Source organism: Ranitomeya imitator, chromosome 4, assembly GCF_032444005.1.
Source record: "Ranitomeya imitator isolate aRanImi1 chromosome 4, aRanImi1.pri, whole genome shotgun sequence".
In the NCBI taxonomy this organism is placed as follows: domain Eukaryota; kingdom Metazoa; phylum Chordata; class Amphibia; order Anura; family Dendrobatidae; genus Ranitomeya; species Ranitomeya imitator.
In genome coordinates, this window is record NC_091285.1 from 626,009,223 (window position 1) to 626,023,020 (window position 13,798).

At 48.6% G+C, this 13,798-nt stretch overlaps 1 protein-coding gene across 1 annotated transcript in view; it reads right to left on the bottom strand.

Annotated features, from left to right (window-relative positions):
- LOC138676943 (CD5 antigen-like) overlaps positions 1-13,350 on the bottom strand; it is a 50,709-nt gene extending 37,359 nt beyond the window's left edge. Inside the window, exons 1-2 of the mRNA XM_069766659.1 lie at positions 13,215-13,350; positions 5,099-5,220 (exon numbers count right to left, since the gene is read on the bottom strand). Coding sequence (XP_069622760.1) covers positions 5,099-5,220; positions 13,215-13,269 — 177 coding nt within the window. The 5' untranslated portion in view covers positions 13,270-13,350. The remainder of the gene's footprint in view (positions 1-5,098; positions 5,221-13,214) is intronic.
- Positions 13,351-13,798: the final 448 nt, after the last annotated feature.

A 13,798-nucleotide genomic window follows, 5' to 3' on the forward strand; every position in this document is an offset into this window, starting at 1 on the left:
GTTGCACCCATCTTGCGCCCCCATTCTGTCATGTGTTGCACCCATCCTGCGCCCCCATTCTGTCATGTGCTGCTTCCATCCTGCGCCCCCATTCTGACGTGCTGTTCCCATCCTGCGCCCCCATTCTGACATGTTCTGCACCCATCCTGCGCCTCCATTCTGACATGTTCTGCACCCATCTTGCGCCTCCATTCTGTCATGTGTTGCACCCATCCTGCGCCCCCATTCTGTCATGTGCTGCTCCCATCCTGCGCCCCCATTGTGACATGTGCTGCACCTATCCTGCGCCTCCATTCTGACATGTTCTGCACCCATCCTGCGCCTCCATTCTGTCATTTGCTGCTCCCATCCTGTCATGTGCTGCTCCCATCCTGTGCCCCCGTTCTGTCATGTGCTGCTCCCATCCTGTGCCCGTTCTTTCATGTGCTGCTCCCATCCTGCGCCCCTGTTCTGTCATGTGCTGCTCCCATCCTGCGCCCGTTCTGTCATGTGCTGCTCCCATCCTGCGCCCCCGTTCTGTCATGTGCTACTCCAATCCTGCGCCCGTTCTGTCATGTGCTGCTCTCATCCTGCGCCCCCGTTCTGTCATGTGCTGCTGCCATCCTGCGCCCGTTCTGTCATGTGCTGCTCCCATCCTGCGCCCCCGTTCTGTCATGTGCTGCTACCATCCTGCGCCCGTTCTGTCATGTGCTGCTACCATCCTGCGCCCGTTCTGTCATGTGCTGCTCCCATCCTGCGCCACCATTGTATTATATGCCCCCCATAAGATGCTCCATTATATATGCCCCGTATGCTGCCATATATAAAAAAAAAAAAAAAAAAAAAAAACATACTCCCCTATCGTCGCTGGGCGCCGAGTGCTGGGGGCCTGAGCAGGCGGTGACACCGGCGCGCTGTGTGGGTCAGGTGCCGGTATCACCGCTAGCTCAGGCCCCCAGCACTTGCTATACCCACCTGTCTGTCCCGTTCCAGCGCTGCGCGCCGCCATCTTCCCGGTGCTCTGGCTGTGACTGTTCAGTCAGAGGGCGGCGCCGGCGCGCATTAAGTGCGTCATCGCGCCCTCTGAACTGGGAACGTCACAGCAGAGAACCCGGGAGACGGAGCCGCACACAGCGCTGGAACGGGGGACAGGTGAATATACTTCCCCTCCTGGTGGTCCCTGACTCTCCGGTGGAGATCGCGGTGTGCGTTCAGTGTTTACGCATACCGCGATCTCCTGGGAGCGTCACTCTGTGAGGCCCAGACTGCGCCGGCGCTTGCGCAGTCTATAAAGGCTTCGGACAGAGTGACGCTCCCAGCGTTATATTATAGATATATACATATATATATATATATATATATATATATATATATATATATATATATACACACACACTAGATTGTGGCCCGATTCTAACGCATCGGGTATTCTAGAATATGCATGTCCCCGTAGTATATGGACAATGATGATTCCAGAATTCGCGGCAGACTGTGCCCGTCGCTGATTGGTCGAGGCAACCTTTATGACATCATCGTCGCCATGGCAACCATTATGACATCTACGTCAATACTGTGCCCAACGCTGATTGGTCGAGGCGAATTCGCGGCAGACTGTGCCCGTCGCTGATTGGTCGAGGCAACCTTTATGACATCATCGTCGCCATGCTGTGCCCGTCGCTGATTGGTCGAGGCCGCCAGAGACGCAGGATTTCCAGGACAGACAGACAGACAGACGGAAAAACCCTTAGACAATTACAGTGCCTACAAGTAGTATTCAACCCCCTGCAGATTTAGCAGGTTTAATAAGATGCAAATAAGTTAGAGCCTTCAAACTTCAAACAAGAGCAGGATTTATTAACAGATGCATAAATCTTACAAACCAAAAAGTTTTGTTGCTCAGTTACATTTTTATAAATTTTAAAAATAAAAGTGTGGGTCAATTATTATTCAACCCCTAGGTTTAATATTTTGTGGAATAACCTTTGTTTGCAATTACAGCTAATAATCGTCTTTTATAAGACCTGATCAGGCCGGCACAGGTCTCTGGAGTTATCTTGGCCCATTCCTCCATGCAGATCTTCTCCAAGTTATCTAGGTTCTTTGGGTGTCTCATGTGGACTTTAATCTTGAGCTCCTTCCACAAGTTTTCAATTGGGTTAAGGTCAGGAGACTGACTAAGCCACTGCAACACCTTGATTTTTTGCCTCTTGAACCAGGCCTTGGTTTTCTTGGCTGTGTGCTTTGGGTCGTTGTCTTGTTGGAAGATGAAATGACGACCCATCTTAAGATCCTTGATGGAGGAGCGGAGGTTCTTGGCCAAAATCTCCAGGTAGGCCGTGCTATCCATCTTCCCATGGATGCGGACCAGATGGCCAGGCCCCTTGGCTGAGAAACAGCCCCACAGCATGATGCTGCCACCACCATGCTTGACTGTAGGGATGGTATTCTTGGGGTCGTATGCAGTGCCATCCAGTCTCCAAACGTCACGTGTGTGGTTGGCACCAAAGATCTCGATCTTGGTCTCATCAGACCAGAGAACCTTGAACCAGTCAGTCTCAGAGTCCTCCAAGTGATCATGAGCAAACTGTAGAGGAGCCTTGACATGACGCTTTGAAAGTAAAGGTACCTTACGGGCTCGTCTGGAACGGAGACCATTGCAGTGGAGTACGTTACTTATGGTATTGACTGAAACCAATGTCCCCACTGCCATGAGATCTTCCCGGAGCTCCTTCCTTGTTGTCCTTGGGTTAGCCTTGACTCTTCGGACAAGCCTGGCCTCGGCACGGGAGGAAACTTTCAAAGGCTGTCCAGGCCGTGGAAGGCTAACAGTAGTTCCATAAGCCTTCCACTTCCGGATGATGCTCCCAACAGTGGAGACAGGTAGGCCCAACTCCTTGGAAAGGGTTTTGTACCCCTTGCCAGCCTTGTGACCCTCCACGATCTTGTCTCTGATGGCCTTGGAATGCTCCTTTGTCTTTCCCATGTTGACCATGTTTGAGTGCTGTTCACAAGTTTGGGGAGGGTCTTAAATAGTCAGAAAAGGCTGGAAAAAGAGATAATTAATCCAAACATGTGAAGCTCATTGTTCTTTGTGCCTGAACTACTTCTTAATACTTTAGGGAAACCAAACAGAATTCTGGTGGGTTGAGGGGTTGAATAATAAATGACCGTCTGAAAAAACTTTTCCCAATTTAAAAAAAAATAAACAAAGAAATAACATTCTTTTTTGCTGCAGTGCATTTCACACTTCCAGGCTGATCTACAGTCCAAATGTCACAATGTCAAGTTAATTCCAAATGTGTAAACCTGCTAAATCTGCAGGGGGTTGAATACTACTTGTAGGCACTGTATATATATAGATTAGGTTTCACTGATGGCGGCCCGATTCGAACGCATCGGCCGAGGCAGCCTTTATGACATCATCGTCGCCATGCTGTGCCCGTCGCTGATTGGTCGAGGCAACCATTATGACATCATCGTCGTCATGGCAACCATTATGACATCATCGTCGCTGTGCCCGTTGCTGATTGGTCGAGGCCTGGCGGTCTCGACCAATCAGAGACGCGGGAAGTCTACGTCCTTTATGACATCATCGTCGATACTGTGCCCGTTGCTGATTGGTTGAGGCCTGGCGGCCTAACGCATCGGGTATTGTAGAATATCCATGTCCCCGTAGTATATGGACAATGATGATTCCAGAATTCGCGGCAGACTGTGCCCGTCGCTGATTGGTCGAGGCAACCTTTATGACATCGTCGCCATGGCAACCATTATGACATCTACGTCGATACTGTGCCCGTCACTGAATCAGAAACGTGGGATTTCTACGTCCTTTATGACATCATCGTCGCTGGCGGCCTCGACCAATCAGAGACGCGGGATTTCCAGGACAGACAGACAGACAGACGGAAAAACCCTTAGACAAATATATATATACTAGACTGTGGCCCGATTCTAATGCTTCGGGTATTCTAGAATATGCATGTCCCCGTAGTATATGGACAATGATGATTCCAGAATTCGTGGCAGACTGTGCCCGTCGCTGATTGGTCGAGGCAACCTTTATGACATCATCGTTGCCATGGCAACCATTATGACATCTACGTTGATACTGTGCCTGTCGCTGAATCAGAAACGTGAGATGTCTACGTCCTTTATGACATCATCGTCGCTGTGCCCGTGGCTGATTGATTGGTCGAGGCCGCCAGGCCTCGACCAATCAGAGACGCGGGATTTCTACGTCGATGCTGTGCCGGTCTCTGATTGGTCGAGGCCTGGCGGGATTTCCAGGACAGACAGACGAAAAAACCCTTAGGCAATTATATATATATAGATATATCTATCTATCTATCTATCTATCTATATATATACACACACACACACACACACAGTATATATGGTTTTGTTTAGTTTTTTTGTTTGTTTTTTTACACATGGATCCCTTGTATAGCCGTATGTTGGTTTTGCAAGCCTGCGAGAAAAACACGCAGTACGGATGACATACGGATTACATACGGAGGTTAACATGCGTAAAATACGCTGATACACCCTGCCTACGGAGGAGCTACGGACCACTATTTTGGGGACGTTTCAGCGTATTACGGCCGTAATATACGGACCGTATTGTCTTACGCTGAGTGTGACGCCGGCCTTAGCTGGTCTTGTACTGAAGCCACTAAAGAACAGGGAAACAGCCTTAAAAGGTGTACAATACTCACCTCACCGATTCCTTGCGGTACAAGCTCAGCACTGCCTGGTTGTAGCTTGTCTCTACCTTCTGGTGCGGTAGGTGTCCCAATACAGAGACACGGGACTTCTGCACCCGATCTCTGTGCTGAGCACAATTCAACATAGTGAGGACAACATATATTGTAGTGATGTCCAGCCTTCATCACGTCCATGCTGATAGAGAGCAGGCTGGTCATCACTCGCTCTAGAGGTCTCTTCATAGGTCATGGATGTACACAGTGTTGCGCTCACGTGACTTCCTTGTATACATTGTGAAGTCAGTGGCTTTTCATGACATTACTGCCAGATCTTACACACTTTGTTTGCAAATCCAATAAACAGTCAATGCAAACCATAACAGGACATGAAGTAATAGGAATGGGAACATTACCAGGCTGCCGGTGTCATTGATGAAGATCAAGACGATTCCATGACACGTTTCTTCGTTCTCCACCAATGATTCATTCTGCAGAGCCGCTAGCGAGCTGCGAAGTCCAGAGGATCCACTCAGTGCTGAGAGACAGTCAATGATATGTAATGAATGCTAAAAAGATTTCTAAACTTTGCAATTAATGTAATATTGCACCAACACATAACAAAAACATCTTTGCAACCAGCTTTGTGCGTCTACAGGTACTGTGCAAACCTTTAATGTCTGCAGGATTAGGCTACAAAGGGTTTGTAATCCAAGGATCCTTGCCCAATTCTAGACAAAGAAGTGTCTAGCACTTTTCAACTGATGACCTGGCCTTGGGATAGGTAAAAAAAAAAAAAATCAGATGGGGATCCGGACACCCGTTACCCCCCAATCCATTTTGGACATATCATTGGTGCAATCTATACAGCTGCACAGGGGGCCCAATACGTAAGGGGCCCGACTTCCACCTTTAAGGTAGCAAGCATCTTTTGTCATAGACAGAACCATTGGACTGGAAAGGGCCCATATGCTGTTCTTTCACAACGGCCCTTTTGGGTCTAGGTCTGCCATGACCACCACGAATCAGCTGTTATCGTGGCCATATCTACACAATGTGCAAAGCTCCTATTGAGGTGAATAGGAACTGAGCTGCCAGGTTGGAATGTCAAACCCGCCACTGATCTGATATTGAAGGATACATCATCTAATTTTTGCCGCCCAAACCACAAGCAACATGAAACAAGGTCTGAAGGCATGATTCAGCACGAGCTTTCTCGGAAATGCTCTGGCGTTTCAGAGAAAATAGAGTAGGAAGACCATAGCCAGAAATGAGACTAGTCCTGCGCCGCCCCTTCCCAGCGCTCCCAGAGGTGATTGACAGCTGCTTCCCTCATTTGAACATAGGGAGGGATCTGTCAATCACCTCTAGCAGCCCCTCGAAGAGACAGTCAGGGGACAGACCATGGTCCCCGGCAGGACCTTCTAACTATACCTTCTCTGGAAGGCTCCAGCGTTTTCAAGAAAAATATACAGGGGGGGTGAAATAAGTATTCAACCAGCTGATATTTTTCACTAACTGGCAGGATTGCTTTCTAAAATACTGATAGATTTCAGCTGGTGTCGTGACTTTCCAGTGCTTTTTGCACCGATCTTTCTTCATGTGTTCAATACTTTTTTTCGCTGTGTCATCTCTCATTATTACATAACTTAATTTACCGATATCTATGGTTTGATTTCTTTGCCTTTGTGGATCCGATGGGTAGTCACCAACATCTGGTGAGAATTTCATGTTAATAGCACCTTTAGAAATAGATTTAGTTATAAAATTGGTGCCGTGTTCAATACTTATTTCTCTCACTGTAGATGGCTGCAATTGTGAAGCTGGACTCTAATTTATGCTGACCATGGTTTGAGTGCCATAAATCAGATGACAGGTTCCCTTTAAAATCTGTAAAATCTTTTAATCGACAAACTGGAAAAATAAATATTATGTTTTGTATTAATAATTCATTATGTTAACAATGACATTCAAAGCTACGACACATAATGGAATTGAGACCCATGAGGACTTCCAAACGATGCCATACAATGACCAAGATGGAAAGCATACACATTCTTGATTTGGAAACTTCCCACAACCAGTGAGAAAATGAACTGTCACTTTCCCACGCTGCTGAGTTCACCTCGGGTCAGGCTGGGAGGCTGCGCTGACGTCACGGATGCCGACGCCGGCAGCTTCTCAGTCATTCCCCAGTAGTTTACAGCCGGGCCGGTCGCATTAGCACCGCTCCCGGTTGTAAACTATATATTTCCCAGATATGGATTACGCCGTGGGACTGACTGTATGCCAGACAGGTATAGGTATATTGTGGGTGTTTTTTTGTTTTTTTTTTATTTATTACAGGAGATCGAGGGCATCGTTTGGATTGGCAGAAGAATAAAGATGGCAAACTGTGTGTTCTTTCATTTCATTAAAATACTATATTTTCCATGTGTGTTTATTTAACCCCTTACAAACTATAGGATTATTAATGGATAGGTGTCTGTTATGATCAGGTGACCTTGGAGCAGCATGAAAACTTTCACTGGAGTAGGTGGTAACTATACTGACCGCAAACCCTGATCTTAACACCGCAACTAGAAGTAGCCGTGGGGTGTGCCTAAAAAAATCTAGACACCTCAACACAGCCGGAGAACTAAATATCCCCAAAGATGGAAATAGGAATACTATCTTGCCTCAGAGCAGAACCCCAAAGGATAGGCAGCCCCCCACAAATAATGACTGTGAGTAGTAGAGGAAAAGACACACGCAGGCAGAAAACAGGATTAGCAAAAGAGGCCACTTCTAGCTAAATAGGAAAGGACAGGACAGGATACTAAGCGGTCAGTATTAAAATCCTTCCAAAAATATCCACAGCAGAAAATACAAAAAACTCCACCACCTAACTAAAGGTGTGGAGCGTATATCTGCAACTCCAGAGAATCCAACCAGACTGAGAAAACACTGACACAGTCTAAGCTGGACAATAGAAAAACAAATGAATAGCACTGAAATATAAGCACACTGCATATGTGCCACAGAAAAAGAAACAGACACTTATCTTTGCTGAACTGGCAGCTAAGCAGGAGAGGCCAGGAAAGATCCAACACTTCCCAAGAAACATTGAAAACTGCCAAGGAGTAAAGAGTCCTGCAAACCTAAATACCCCAGTCAGAATTGCAATCAGCAGATACACCTGTGCAAGACTGCAGCCCAGGGACAACTGCATTACCATTTACAACCACCGGAGGGAGCCCAAAAGCAGAATTCACAACAGGTGTCTTAATGACTCCTCTCCATTACTAAGCCAGGCTTAATGTCACCTTACAATACAAAGGTGACATTAAACCCTTATTACCCCATATGCCACCACTACAGGGCAGTGGGAAAAGAGCGGCTAAGTGCTGGAATTGGAATCTTACAGATGCACCTTTTCTGGGGTGGCTGAGGGCAGATGTTTTTAGCGAGGGGGGGTAATAACCATGGTCCCTCTCTAGGCTATTAATACCTGCACTCAGTCACTGGCTTTCCCTCTATGGCGCGGGAACCCACGCCAGTTTTTTCCGTGAAAACATTCTTTTATGAAATACATACAGGCCCCAAATTTTACACACACATACTACTGACAGTATTAGTCACTGACGTATATAAAATCTAACTGTTCTGCAATGGTTTACTGTATGTAAACCATGTCTCCTATCCTGTCGGCTTCTGCAATGACTTTACAGAAGCCGACAAATGAATTATCGGCTATTCCGCTATCTATCCGTCTATGAAATATATATATATATATATATATATATATATATATATATATATATATATATATGTCATGTCTTGCACCATCCACCAACGTCACGTTGCACCACAGACTGTCCAGGAGTTGGCGGATGATTATATATATATATATATATATATATATATATATATATATATATATATATATATATATATATATATATATATATATTTTATACACACACATACACCTATTATATGTGTATATCTGCTCTATTCTAACTTATTCTATTCTGTCTGCGGCAGATCATTTGCTGACTTTTAATCTATTATATATTCTATCTTTTCTATTCTTAACATGTCAGTGTGATTTTACTGTACGCCAGACATGCATTGCTGGCTTTTCAAATGACACCGATGCGAAAAATCGCGTGGTCCGAGTGCTGTGTGATTTTTTTTTTTCCTCGCACCCATTGTATTACATTGGCGAATCTCATCCGAGATACGCAGCATGCTGTGATTTTTTTCTCAGTCCGATTTCGGACGTGGAAAAAAAAAAAAAAAAATTGCAGATTAGATGTAACTCATTGAATAAAATTGGTCCGAGTGCAATATTTAAGCGCTGCGGAATATGTTGGCGCTATATAAATAAAATTATTATTATTATTATTATTAATATTTCTCGCAAGTGAGTATGAGCCCTAACTGACATTCTCGGCATGAAGTCACGTCAATACTACTAATCAGAGGCGACTATGGACAACTGATGTGGCTGCTGGATCAGGGTAAAAAAAAAAAAAAAAAAAAAACAGAAAATCCAAAATATTGGACAATAATTTCTTTACTAAAAACTGCTGCCAGTGATTCGAATATACATACTGTATGTATTACCACATCCAATCTAGTGATTCTCAATGGGGGCGTGTTGTGACACCACATTAAGGCCTCATTCAGACATCAGTGTTTTTCACGTACGCAAAAATAAAAAAGTCATCAGTGTTTGGTCAGTGTTTTTCATGGAGGGATAAATAAATTACAAAGTTTCTCCTATCCCTTTTTCAGTGTTAATCATGGACCTCACACGGACTGTGCATGGACGCCATCAGTGTGCTGACCGTTATTTTCCCAGACTTGTATTGGTACTTTTCATACATCATGCTGGTAAAAAGCGGACATCAGTCTTCGTGATTTTTGCATAGATACCCAGTTTGAAAAGAACACAGACCTGTGAACAGCTCCATAGACTAACATGTACGTGCAACATGGAGGTTTGAATGAGGCCTAATGCTGCTGGATGTTTGACTGCAAGCTGCATGCAACATTACCGCACTATGTGTAAAGAAGATCTGTCACCCCCAGAATGCAAATTCAGTTACTTAAAGGGGTTGTCTAGGATGTTACCATTTCTAGCCTATCCTCAGTAGAAGCCATCAATGTCTGATTCAAATCAATAGGGGGTGGATGTGCAGTACCCAGAAGTATCAATGGAGCTGTGCAGCTCTGTTACTGAGCCGTTTTGACCACCGCCGACACCAGGAACAACTGATTGACAGGGGTGCTGCAGACATTGATGATCTAGGCAAAGGATAGACCACCAATTTTAAAGTCCTGGACAACCCTTTTAAGCAATGTATAGGGGAATTAGACTCTAAAAAAATAATATCAGTAAGATATATTTTAATGGTGTAGCTGCAGAAAAGTTCACTTTTAGGGTTCACTCACACTGCCATATATTCTCTCATGCGGAACAATCGGACTGATTATACTAATGACACATGGATAAAACTCTGTCAGAGTCTGATCCGAGTGTCACTTTAGTGTGATCCGACTCTCTCACATGAGAAAATTGCAGCAGAGGTGCAGAGAGGACGGAGAGCTTAATTTCTCCATTCTTTGTGTCTGTGGAGGTAGCACTGCACTCAGATGACATCTGAATGCAGTCCGGTGTCCGATTATCGGAACCACTATAATATTGAGCTGAGTGCCTTCCAATAAAACACCGGCTAGCTGTGTTATACGCTAGTGTGAGAGTACCCTTAATCTGTATACATATAACTCAAATCCCTGCATCATGCGAGTGCACACTGACACTAGAGGAGCCCAGCGGCACGCTCACAGTGTCAGTGTGATAACGCTCTGATCCTGACTCCTAACAGTCTATGGACGCCACTCACTACACCCGGAATGTAGTGAGAGGCCTCAGAGAGAAGCCAGAGATCAGAGCGTTGTCACACCGACACCGTGACCCTGCCATTAGGCTCCTGCAGTGTAAGTGCACACTAGCAGGACTAGGGATTGGAGTTAAACAGGGGAAGATGTCAATCAATCTCAGGGACAATAATATGCAAATCAGGGAGTAATGGTGCACCGATACATTAGCCACACCAAGGGTACACTGAAGCACCCTCATTGGCATATATATTAAAAGTAACTTTTTTGGAACTACATAACTAAAAAAAAAAATGTATATAATTGGTATAGGGCTCGAGTTCCCTATATAAACATTCAACTAGTTATATTTGCATTTTGGGGGGGGGTGACAGACGCCCTTTAAGGCTGGGGCGACAAGTGATAGGAATTCACAAATACTCTGAGCAACCAAAACCATTTCTGCTGCTTACACCCGTGTGGATATTTTAAAGCTGAAAGTTTGTTGTAAAAATAAAACGCCAAATTGCCCACAAGTTCTCGCCAGTCACAGTCACATGCAGGTTTGGACCGGCCCTCGGGGGAACAAGGGAATCCTCCGGTAGGCCCCTCTGAAGGACCGCTAGCCTCTGCCAACCCAGTCCAACGCTGGTCCACACGTAACAGAAAATCAGACATATTTGGAAACATTTGTGGCTCAGGAGGTCACAATGAGGCACCATAGGAAATCATTAGATCACATAATGTGACACCACGGTCTCGATGTCACCCTTGCTGTCGCAGAAGGGTCTTCCTCACACCGGAGACCTGGGGGTCGCCCCTTCCTCACACCGGAGACCTGGGGGTCGCCCCTTCCTCACACCGGAGACCTGGGGGTCGCCCCTTCCTCACACCGGAGTCCTGGGGTCGCCCCTTCCTCACACCGGAGTCCTGGGGTCGCCCCTTCCTCACACCAGAGACCTGGGGTCGCCCCTTCCTCACACCAGAGACCTGGGGTCGCCCCATCCTCACACCAGAGACCTGGGGTCGCCCCTTCCTCACACCGGAGACCTGGGGTCGCCCCTTCCTCACACCGGAGACCTGGGGTCGCCCCTTCCTCACACCGGAGACCTGGGGTCGCCCCTTCCTCACACCGGAGACCTGGGGTCGCCCCTTCCTCACACCGGAGTCCTGGGGTCGCCCCCTCCTCACACCGGAGTCCTGGGGTCGCCCCTTCCTCACACCGGAGACCTGGGGTCGCCCCTTCCTCACACCGGAGACCTGGGGTCGCCCCATCCTCACACCGGAGACCTGGGGTCGCCCCATCCTCACACCGGAGACCTGGGGTCGCCCCTTCCTCACACCGGAGACCTGGGGTCGCCCCATCCTCACACCGGAGACCTGGGGTCGCCCCATCCTCACACCGGAGACCTGGGGTCGCCCCTTCCTCACACCGGAGACCTGGGGTCGCCCCTTCCTCACACCGGAGTCCTGGGGTCGCCCCTTCCTCACACCAGAGACCTGGGGTCGCCCCTTCCTCACACCAGAGACCTGGGGTCGCCCCTTCCTCACACCAGAGACCTGGGGTCGCCCCTTCCTCACACCGGAGACCTGGGGTCGCCCCTTCCTCACACCGGAGACCTGGGGTCGCCCCATCCTCACACCGGAGACCTGGGGTCGCCCCTTCCTCACACCGGAGACCTGGGGTCGCCCCTTCCTCACACCGGAGTCCTGGGGTCGCCCCCTCCTCACACCGGAGTCCTGGGGTCGCCCCTTCCTCACACCGGAGTCCTGGGGGTCGCCCCTTCCTCACACCGGAGTCCTGGGGGTCGCCCCTTCCTCACACCAGAGACCTGGGGTCGCCCCTTCCTCACACCAGAGACCTGGGGTCGCCCCATCCTCACACCGGAGACCTGGGGTCGCCCCATCCTCACACCGGAGACCTGGGGTCGCCCCTTCCTCACACCGGAGACCTGGGGTCGCCCCTTCCTCACACCGGAGACCTGGGGTCCCCCATCCTCACACCGGAGACCTGGGGTCGCCCCTTCCTCACACCGGAGACCTGGGGTCGCCCCTTCCTCACACCGGAGACCTGGGGTCGCCCCTTCCTCACACCGGAGACCTGGGGTCGCCCCTTCCTCACACCGGAGACCTGGGGTCGCCCCTTCCTCACACCGGAGACCTGGGGTCGCCCCTTCCTCACACCGGAAACCTGGGGGTCGCCCCTTCCTCACACCGGAGACCTGGGGTCGCCCCTTCCTCACACCGGAGACCTGGGGTCGCCCCTTCCTCACACCGGAAACCTGGGGGTCGCCCCTTCCTCACACCGGAGACCTGGGGTCGCCCCTTCCTCACACCGGAGACCTGGGGTCGCCCCTTCCTCACACCGGAGACCTGGGGTCGCCCCTTCCTCACACCAGAGACCTGGGGTCGCCCCTTCCTCACACTGGAAACCTGGGGGTCGCCCCCTCCTCAGCTGCAGCCATGTTTTCAGTAACTATTGCACTAGTTTCTCTGCAGGCCAGGAAGTGACAGCAGGAGCTGCTGTTCCCAAGAGCTTACACTCTGAGGATGAGGAGGAAGAGCTGACACTCTGAGGAGGAGGAGGCTATGGACGCTGCCTGGGAAGGAGAGGAGCAGAAAACTAGGGAGAGGACGGAGTCACGCACAGCAACACAAACTCACCCAAACTGGAGACCCACAGGCACAGAGACCAGGAAAGGGGCAGTGCCAGCTCCATGCCCAGGGAGAGGAGAGCTGGGGAGGAGGAGGAGGAGGGCAGGACTGCCGGCAGCCGAGGGAGGGGAGGACAGGACAGACGCTGGAGAGGAGGGGCCCAGGAATGCAGGAGTGTCTGCTCTGCTCCTACCTGTCCGTGCAGTGAAGTCAGCTACTGCTGCTTGTATTGTTCCAGTCCAGTCATGTGACTTCTGGAACTTGTAGTTCTACAGCAGCTGGCAGCTCAATAGGCTTCCACACAGAAGCCAATCAGATATCAGCTCTTATTCTCCAAGTGCAGCTTTATAATTGAAAGACGTTTTCTGATTGGCTGCTTTGAGCAACCTCTGTGCTTAGCTGTTTTGCACCAATATCAGACTATCGAAAATCAGCCCTGTTTACTGCAACCAATCGGAGCTTAGCTTGCATTTGTTTAACTGCTCTGGAGTGATGGAAGCTGAGCTGTTATTGGTTGCTATGTGTAACAAGGCTAGTTTTGCTTGTGGACAAATTTAATACGGCCTTGTATTGTATTTGCAACCTTCAGTATA